Genomic DNA, 10,681 nt, shown 5'->3' on the forward strand with positions numbered 1-10,681 from the left:
CTCATAAGTGGAGGCTGGCTGGCCTCACCACTACAAAGGCACAACATTGGGAAACTATTGTCATCGGGTTCACGGAAACACTGAGACGTGTCCCGTGATTCAGTGGGCGGTGTATCGCGGCTCGTGCAGGTGCTGGTGCTGGATCTCAGGCTCGACTGGCACACCCTCTAAGGTCGCGCTTGCATACATGGCTGGAAGGAAAATAGCAACTGTAAGTCATGCATGATAGATTTTAAAGGTGCCGAGTGTAGATATCTTAAGTAAATAAATGAAAGGTAACGGTGGATTAATTCATTATCCCTGATTTTCCTCCCTTTATCTTTCTTCCCCGCAACACTGACTCGGTAAGGTGTGACCCAGCAGTCTGACATGCGAGGACCAGAACACGATGCAAGGATACAAAGAGTTTCGATAGGCGCTTTCATTGCCACGGAGAAGGATGAAGGATGACGCAAGGTTAGATAGAAAATGTTCACATATACAAAGATTCACGAACACTCGCCAAGTCCTCTGTGAAGCTTGGACGCCACGAGGAGTTTAAGGAACAACATTCTCTCACATTCCGGCGGCTTATGAGTGCCCCGAGAACTATTAACAGGCTTTAATGGAGGTTATATATTTTTTTCTTACTTTCTTCAAGAATATATTCAAGAATTTTCATGATTTTAAGAGTATTCCAGTACGAAATTTATCCATCAACAATGAAAAAAAAAAAAAAGTCTACGTGGCCTCTAAAAATAGTACTTAAGAAATAACTTAGGAAAAGTTGGTTACGAGTATACCGGATGAATCAACAACAGTCACAAGACGGAAAGAAACATAACGATTATTAAAGAATACCAAGAATAGGGAAGAGTCATGGTATGTGGTGGAATTTAAGTAATGAATGTTAATTACCGTATAGATTAAGTACTGTTGTGTGTGATGAGCTGAAGAATCGAACTCGTTATTCTCTCTCTCTCTCTCTCTCTCTCTCTCTCTCTCTCTCTCTCTCTCTCTCTCTCTCTCTCTCTCATAGTCTGGCAAATAATGTAAACGTACCTCAAAAAGAGAACAACAACAACAACAACAACAACAACAACAACAACAACAATCAAAATCCTAGTGAAAAACTTCATCCCATGGTCTGTCTGGCTGACACCTGCAGTGTTGTGGGCAGGTACTTGTCACATTACCGAAAGCAGAGGCGCTCGCGAGGGACAGGAGGAGTAGGACGGCCGGCGTGACCAGCGGGGAGAAGGCTGGACCTCTTATGATTGTGCTGCTCTTCTTCTCCTTCTGAAAATGCGAGGCATATCAATAAGTTCTTTCTGCTGTGAATGTGTGAGAAAATAACTTAAGTTTTGTTCAGAGAGGATTGTTATGACTAAATCGTCCAGATTCTTTTTATTTGGACTATTTTCTCGTAGTTATCTTTTTAGGAACCACATATTGAGCGTTTTTTTTTTTTTCCTAATTTTTGTACCTTTGGATGGATTCTTTGACATGTGAAAATTATAATAGAAATATATGGATAAAAAATACAGAAATTGTGTCTGTTGAAGAGTATTTTAAACGGAAACGAAATATTAAAAGACCGAGAACACTTCCTACTTAAACTCTATAAGAGTAGCGTAAGATCAGCAGTCACATACGTATGGAAACGGTGCCATTATAGCATACTTTATCATCTCTCATTTAAACTATTTTCAAAAGCAGCAGAGATGGTTAATTGGATTCTCATGAGAGGTTTCCCCATTCATAAAGGCGACGCTTTGTTAAATTATCACTAGAACCATAAAAAAACATCCTTGAGAAACATAACTGCTACTAGTATTGTTGAGAATAGTCGAAATGAAACACAGAAACGTTCATTAATGCCATTCCTAGACTACTACTACTACTACTACTACTACTGTCACCACCACCACCACCACTATTACTACTACTACTACTACTACTACTACTACTACTACTACTACCTGCGGCTCCTCCCTGTAGTTGTCTGTAGCCAGCACCATCACCATCACCGCCGTCACTACAGCAACTTGCCTTAACAACATTTTTATCTATTATATATATTTAAGAATATCGCGGGTTTGAGAGTATCCAAGTAACAAAACTGAAGTTATCCTTATTGTTTCTTTTAAAGATAGGCGCTTCCTTTTCGAGGGAGGAGGAAGAGTATGTTGGGGTGGTCCTTGACGTATCCTCGTGTGGGGAAAGGTGAGGAGAGGGAAGGAGCGGCAAAACGAGCAGGACGGAAGGCGATAGAATACTGAGACAGGATGGATGGACTGGTAGATGGGTGGGTGCTCGATCCATGCATGTAATACGTTGCCCTAAATCTCTTTAATCCTTCCTCTTCTATCCTTTCGTCTCAACCTAAGCTCTCCTTCTTTCTCCCTTCATGTCTTCTGCTTCACCTCTCATTCTGGCTACCGTAGGAACCATGTGTTACTGTGTGTGTGTGTGTGTGTGTGTGTGTGTGTGTGTGTGTGTGTGTGTTTAATTATTGCATGGTGTTTTAAAGTTTTCATTCTTTAGGTACATTGAAATTAGCTTATAAAGCAATTTATAAGGACTTACGTAATAAATAGTATCAGAATTTACATAGTTATCTGGATAGAGAAGCGTTGGGAATGTAAGGGTAGTGTTTTAAATTTTGGGATTTGTTTTAAGATTATGTTTTGGTCGCTGTCTTCTTTGGTCATAAAATGTATGTTTATCCTATGAGCTACAATGATGTCTTAATGTTTCAATATGTTGTAAACCATTGTGGCCAATAAACTAATTAACTAACAGTGTATATAACCAACCACAGTCTCGAAGCTCACGTCAGTAGGAGGGAACATAATTATAAACCCCACATGCTACAGTCATACACAGGCGGAAGGAGTGGACTCATTGCTACACCGGTGGAGGTTTGTTGGTTCTGATTCCACACCGAGGCACCTGTGTACGTATGTATGTACATGTGTAACGGTGATCGTGTTCGTGTTGTTGTTGTTATTATTATTATTATCATTATAATTGTTATTATTATTATTATTATTATTATTATTATTATTATTATTATTATTATTATTATTATCATTATTATTATTATTGTTGTTATAATTATCACCATCATCATCATCATTACTAATGTTATAACTACCGCTGCTACTACTACTACTACTACTACTACTACTACTACTGCTACTACACATGCACTAGAGAGGGAGAGGAGGGATAAATTTCGTTTCGAGTCACTGAAGCAAACACTATACATTCCATTATTATAAGGAAATGAGTAAAAAAAAAAAAAAAAAAAAAAATATATATATATATATATATATATATATATATATATATATATATATATATATATATATATATATATATATATATATATATATATATATATATATATATATATATATATATATATAAAGTAAAAAGAAAATAACATGAAAAAAGCAAGATACATGAAAGAAGGAAAAATGAGTGAATTAATAATGCGGGGACAGCTACACGGTAACATTCATAGGAAACATGCTAGGACGTGACTTTGAACTACGTGGCATCAATACAAATAAGGAAATATCTTTTGTTCTAATGTATCACTAATATAAAGTAGCAGAGTAGCAGATTTTACCGCTCTGGATTTTCCTGTAAGTAATGTGTAATATGCCAGAAACGTTACTTGAGACAGTAATTCAGGAAAGCGTTAGAAGTTTATTCACGTGTACATCCTGCCTGTTGGTGTCTCGCCCTCACGTAGGATGTGCTTCTGAAGGCTGCGGCCTCCACGCCTCAAACACAGCTTACTGATTAGAAGTAGCTTTTATTTCAGTTCTAAATCCGTAAATAACATGAATAAATCAAGAGTACCAATTCTCCACTAAAAATCACGGTCCGCTTTTCTAAAACGCTTCCGATTCTTATTAGGATTTTCCAATGGTTCCTGAGATTGTTAGCTGGGATGTCAAGGGAGCTTTATCTATTGATGATGCAAAGTCCATGTTAAACTGTCACCAGAATCATGGAAACCCTCTTGGAGACTTTCAGTAACCTCCACTAAAGTCTATTAAAGGCATCGATGTACAGTACTGAAACATATGGATGTGTGATTCAGTGTTGCACCATCAGTACCCAACCTTGCGTCTGGCGGTGGAAAGTCTTGCTAGCTGCAACGTTTTCTCCTTCTGGTATCTATCATCTTTAAAGTTGAACAAACGTTTCGAGACTTGAATGAAACTCACTGTAAAACATAGAACATGAATTAGAAAACGTGGTAAAAACAAAAGTTCTGAAAAATTTTAGGACCACATTCTGAAACACTGAAGCAGTCTTATCAGGGCCATATTTTTCAAAGGACACAAAGATGGTTAATCCAGTTCCTCTTTCTTAATTTATTTACTTATTTATTTATCTATTAATCTGATAATCTATTCTTTTTACTGGTTCCGCATATTTCTTGTTAAACTATTAGTCAAATCATGAAAACAATCTTGAAAACCACAGCAGCTTCCAGTAAAGTCTGTTGAAAGTTATCGAGATAAGACGCCGCAACATCTGAGAATGTGGTCCCAGGATCAACACAAGACACCAGTACTGACCGCCGAGTGCTCCCAAGGAGATGCCGAGCTGCAGGAGGGCGGGAATCTGAACCATCAGCGGGGCTCTCCTCAGTATTGGGAACAGGGATGCTCGTCTCTCACTACGCCCTTCCATCTCACTCTCCTTCGCTCCTATTTGTAATTCACTTTGCATCCTTTTCCTTCTTCCAGTTTCATATTCTATTTCTTTTATTTCTTCCTTCGTTAGTGGTAATGTTCCTGCTGTCCATTGCGGGTGTTCACTGTGTCTTGGTGTGCCTGAGATGTCACGCTGTGTTAATGGTGACTGCCTCTGGTCGGAGTCAGCTGTGGTGCAGGTCAGGCCGGCTATCAGTAGGGAGCACCACCCCAGTGACTGACGGTAAAAGAAAAAATAGGTTTGCCAATAGTAGTGATGATGATGATGATGAGAATGATGGTATAAAGATGATGATGATAATGAAGATAATAATAATAATAATAATGATAATAATAATAATAATAATAATAATAATAATAATAATAATAATAATAATAATAATGATTCTCTCTCTCTCTCTCTATCTATCTATCTATCTATCTATCTATCTATCTATCTCTACAGTACAAGCTGTAGTGATATATACCACAGGTGGGCGCAGCAGCAGTAGCAGCAGCAGGGTGGGAGACATGTTGGTGGAGGCACAGCCTGTCGCCCAGTGAGAGCCACCACACTACACCGCCATCATATCGGCACGTCAACAGGAAGGTCCAGATTTAAAAAGTTTCCCCTGATCGAAGACCTTAAAAAGGAATCACACACAGGAGACCACTTGACCTGCATCAAACAGGATATTGGACTCATCACACGATGAAGCTATTTTTCAATACTTGAAAATGTTTTCTCCACCACTTCTACTGCTACTACTACTACTACTACTACTACTACTACTACTACTACTGCTATAAATATCTGTTTATTTATTTATTTATTTATTATTCTTATTATTGAAATTATCATTATCATCATCATAACCATCATCATCACGGTCATCACCATCATCATTCCCACAAACAGCCCGCATTACAACCCCACATGCAGCAGTCTAGATCATGTTCCTGCTGCACACTTTTACAAGAATAACAACTTTACATAAGTTATCCGCTGCAAATGAAGTGTGAGGAAGTTTAGTAGGTCACAGGAAGACAACCAGACATGGAGGGAAGGATTACGATGTACGAGGAGGGCCACAGGTGTGTCTGGGGGTGGCTGGGCAGAGAGGGACTTGCCGCTGAGAAGAGTGGTTGTGTAGGTGGCTCTGTACAAGAAACTGAGTGCCGGGAAGTTGTTAGTGGTGATCACAAGAACAATGACGGTCAATTATGAACATTCAGCTTTCGGCTCATCCGCTTCATGGGTTGCACCAAACCTGCTGTCCACGCTCAAGTCCTTGGGTTTGCAACTCGATGGTATGTCATTTATTTATTTATTTATTTTTATAATGCTGTAGAAATAAATAAGTAAATATAAATAAAATGAAGGAATAACCTAATGAATAAGAACAAATAAATAAATAAGCAATAGTAACTGCAATCACAAATGTAAAGTGTGTTGTTAAAAGTCTGACGCGCGCTCTCAACAACAACGATTCACGTGGTTACACACGCACACACACACACACACACACACACACACACACACACATATATATATATATATATATATATATATATATATATATATATATATATATATATATATATATATATATATATATATATATATATATGTATATATATATATATATATATATATATATATATATATATATATATATATATATATATATATATATATATATATATATATATATATATATATATATATATATATATATATATATATATATATATATATATATATATATGCGCTCGCGCGCGCGCTCTTGTGTATGTGTCTATGTGTGTGTGTGTGTGTGTGTGTGTGTGTGTGTGTGTGTGTGTGTGTGTGTGTGTGTGTGTGTGTGTGTGTGTGTGTGTGTGTGGGTGTGTAATGGGAAGCCGAAATCTGTAAAATAGTACGAAATCTGGCAAGCGCACTGGACTCTTGCCTCAGATCGGAGAAAGGAGATGAGATATTCACGCAAACCTACCATTGGAATAATGCAAGTTTCACCGTGATGACTGCTGTTTTGGTCGCAGCACACTAATTATAGCATCATTAAAAGGCTCTTTGGAAGCCACAACCATATATGCAAATGAGAAGTCAGTGATGTAGGTCGTTGGCTTTCCAGGTCAGGTCAGGGGTCAGGAATTCCTCCCTATAATATAATTAACGTATTTACTCATCAATAAGAATTGTTTTTGTTTTTTTTATATATATATTGTTTGATGTTTTATCGTAAAACAAGTGCCGCAAAGCTCTTGCACTGAACTACAAGTATGTGTTTTTTTTACCGCCCAAGGTTCATAAAACCCTCTTGTCCAGATGACGCCGAGGAGCGCCAGATAGCAGGGGCGGTGGACGGCGAGACAAGCACGTTCCTGGTGGGCACAGCCATCGCAGGAGCAATCTTCATAGGCTGTAGGTTGTGTGCCTGTTTCAGAGACTTGTAGGTCTATTGGATTCCGATCGAATGGAGCATTAATGTTGTGTTCAGTGAATACTTGATTTATATAAATGCACTTTTTTATATATTGTTTTCTTTCTTTCTTTTTTCCCCCAGACTATGTGTTACTGGCAGTCATAGCAGCGACTAGAAGATCCGTGCTGAGCCGCGATCCTTACCCAGCCTCTCGGGACGCTCACCTCACCGCCAGCCTATACTCGGCGCTTGACAACTTCCGCAACTAGGATTTATTGCGCGCTCGGAAAATTGTCATGTGGCAACATCTCACGCTGTATATAGCATGCTTGAGTAACACAATGGAAATGAAAGGTTACGTGTATAACAGCCTCCAGAAGTAATGTTGGTGGCCCCCGGCTGTAGTAAGAGCTGGACTGTAATTAAGATTCCATGCAGGTCATAATGTAATCACGGGTGAGGGGGAGTAATACTGGTATATCAAACGAGTTCTGGAGATCTTAACTGTTGTGTGACAAAATAAAGTTAATTCTAAACGTTACATGTTAACCATAAACACCTTTCGTATATATTATAAAACAGTAAGTGGAAAAGACTGGCCGAAATAAGCAATACATTATCCAGAGGTATGGGGAGGTGATGTCGGGGCGCGCGGCAGTGAGTCAGCAGCGGGCTAGGTGAGGCGGAGAGGGGAGGGGCTACCCACCACCCGGGGCTGGGAACCTGTCACCTGGGACTATGGAGAGGCATCAAGCCATATAGGAAACACATTTGCTCATGCCATTAATACTTCTGGGATTGTGACAGGGAAATACTTTATTGGATCTGTTTTTTGTTTATAATTCACATTTTTCTTTGAGTAGCATTCATCCACACACTCATTTGCTTCTCAGTCATATCCTTACAGATTACTATGTACATAAGCTTACGAGAATGAGTTTTCAATGTGTATAACAAGGTTTGTATGGTACGAGACACTAAAGAAAGCGTACAGCTGTTTCTCAGCCTCTCAGAAGGCAACAAGTGACATCTGTACCCACTACCCAGCCGCGACCTGCTACCGAGTATCAGGGAAAAAGGGGTTTCATTGGTTCTCAGTCCCCTATTTACTTGTTTCAGTACATTACATACAACGTGCTGTAAACACACGTGACAAAAATTGTTCCTTATATCACTTGGATATTTACAAAATAAGAAATGAAGTTATGTTCACTAACGACATCTGGAACTTTTTGGAGAAGAGTTTCTCCTCGTCCCCGCGAGCGTCAGTATAGTGGAGAGTGACGAAGTGAATAGTAGTGCTCAGTCCCGCGCGGGATACCTTCATCACCATGGGGAGGAAAAGTCCAAGCAAGGATCAGCATCCTATGTCCCATAACTACAAGATCGTTGTAGTTGGAGGAGGAGGTGTAGGAAAATCAGCCATCACCATCCAGTTCATACAAGTAAGGAGACTACCAATGTTTGAGTGTTGTGAATTGAGGTTAGTCTGGCGGCCTGCCTGGGCCTTCCTATGTTTATGTTCTCACGCACGTTCAGTCTCCTCACACATCAGTTACTTCCTCATCTTTATCGATAATTCTTCACATCCATCAGTTATACGAACGTAGATTGTTTGGGTTCTCGAGAGATGCCAGATGTTCAGTATTTCGCGTATTTTCATTGCGACAGTAGAGCACCCGCACCTCATATGAATCGAGATGCTGTGACGTTTTCCTCGGCAGAAGGAACTGCTAAGTGCCGTGTGTGTGAGATTGTGATGTTCGCCTTGTTATGCAACGTCAGGTCTGTCAGTATCAAAATGATGTCTTATGACAAGCCATATCGTGCAACACAATACACAGACAGTCGTGCTGAACTGCAACAAACCTCAGACTTGGGAAGTTTTGATGACTTTATGTTAGTACTTGTACAGGCTGTTGTGAAGAAGACGATGACAAAAGTAGAAATTTACGCCCATGGAACAGTTGCTGGGTAAGTGAAGAAAACGCCAACCGTGGCCCCGAGGCAACGGCTGGGCGGCGGGGCATCATGCGGGTGGGTAAGCAGGGCCTCTCCTTGCTGCCCGCTGGTGCCTGACTGTCAGTTATGCCCGCTTTTGGGGCGCCACGGTCCATGAAGTTTAGGGTGTCAACCCAAGGCCTTTAATGTCAAACGTTCGAAATAATTATGTTATTCTTACTCATATTTTCCTCATTACTTATTTCTTACCTGCGAGTATAATTATCTGGGCGTGTAAATTCTGAAAACTACGTAAATTTTTGGTATATTTTTTTTTTTACGTGGCAACGGCAGTCTTGTGACAGTGTGGTCAGTGGGAGTGCCTGGCCGAGGAGCCTCACACGCCCTCAAAGCCTGAGACGAGACCACAAACCGGCCACGAGCGTCACTCAGCAGCATACTTGAGTGTGGCTTATGGCTTAAACAATGATGCTGGGACGTAGAAGTGCATGTCGGAAATTTTGTTCCTCCAGCCAGTGAGCCTGAAGCGTCCTGATGACGTGCGGCAACTGTGACACTTGTGTGGCACGTCTCAGGCCTCCAGCTCTAACGACCTATGCCAGTACTTGTAACACTGTGGCCTTGCACGCCATTGCATGAAGACTACTAAGAATTAGGAAACACACACACACACACACACACACACACACACACACACACACACACACACACACACACAAACATATTGGTGGGCTTTAACATCCTATATTGATTTTGTTATCTAGTTTACTTTCAAAATTCCTCAGAACCTGTAAAATTGACTATGTTGATTTCAGTAAAATTGTTCGGTCTGCTAAATACGTTACAAAGCCGGCTTGAAACCGCGTCATCCCACAAGTATCTGGTGTAAAGTCATTGCTGGTACAACACTGACCGTGAATGACTGTTTTGGAAAGTGATGACTAATCATGATAATTTCTGGTTCTCACTGTTGCCAGGAAGTTACAGTACTACGTATGACGCCTTTAAACTTACTATGGTTACTATGACATTATCCATCAGCGATATCAGGTGATACAATGCCGGAGGATATAATAATATTTACGTGCATACAGTGTCTCTCCGTCTTATTCAGAGAGTACCTCAATGTAAATAATTTAGATCCTGCAGTAGAAGGAGGCAGCAACAGGCAAGTAAAGCACGAGCTATCAGTCGCTCTGTCATTACCTGCTGCCTGGCAGCCTGCCTCGCCGCAGGAAATTACTCTACTGGAGGTGTTGGTGAATCCACACCTCATGGAAAAACCAGATAACAATAGTTTTGTGTACACTTAAGTTCAGCGAGAAGGTATTGCGTCATTGCCGAGCGAACAGAGGCTTTTGATTGGTTAATGTAATCATACAGGAAAGAAGTGTGGTGGAGCGTGTGTATGTTTGTATAAGTGAGTAATGGTGACAGAACGAGGCTTACTATAATCACCATCGACATCAGCGCTAAGGGTGTTAAAGTATCCTTGGCCATGCGCGAGGGAGCAAACTCAGCCTTGCATGATGGTAGTATGGTGGCCTAGATCAGTGGTATCTGCATCACTGTAACAATCCTTCAGAACATTAG

General features: G+C 40.2%; 1 protein-coding gene across 1 annotated transcript in view; it reads left to right on the plus strand.

The window, feature by feature from the left end:
* The first annotated feature begins 8,375 nt into the window (after positions 1-8,375).
* The window catches only part of LOC135111270 (ras-like protein 2), a 33,161-nt gene continuing 30,855 nt past the window's right edge, over positions 8,376-10,681 (plus strand). The window contains exon 1 of the mRNA XM_064024531.1: positions 8,376-8,571. Coding sequence (XP_063880601.1) covers positions 8,458-8,571 — 114 coding nt within the window. The 5' untranslated portion in view covers positions 8,376-8,457. The remainder of the gene's footprint in view (positions 8,572-10,681) is intronic.

This window comes from Scylla paramamosain, chromosome 1 (genome assembly GCF_035594125.1).
Source record: "Scylla paramamosain isolate STU-SP2022 chromosome 1, ASM3559412v1, whole genome shotgun sequence".
In the NCBI taxonomy this organism is placed as follows: Eukaryota; Metazoa; Arthropoda; class Malacostraca; order Decapoda; family Portunidae; genus Scylla; species Scylla paramamosain.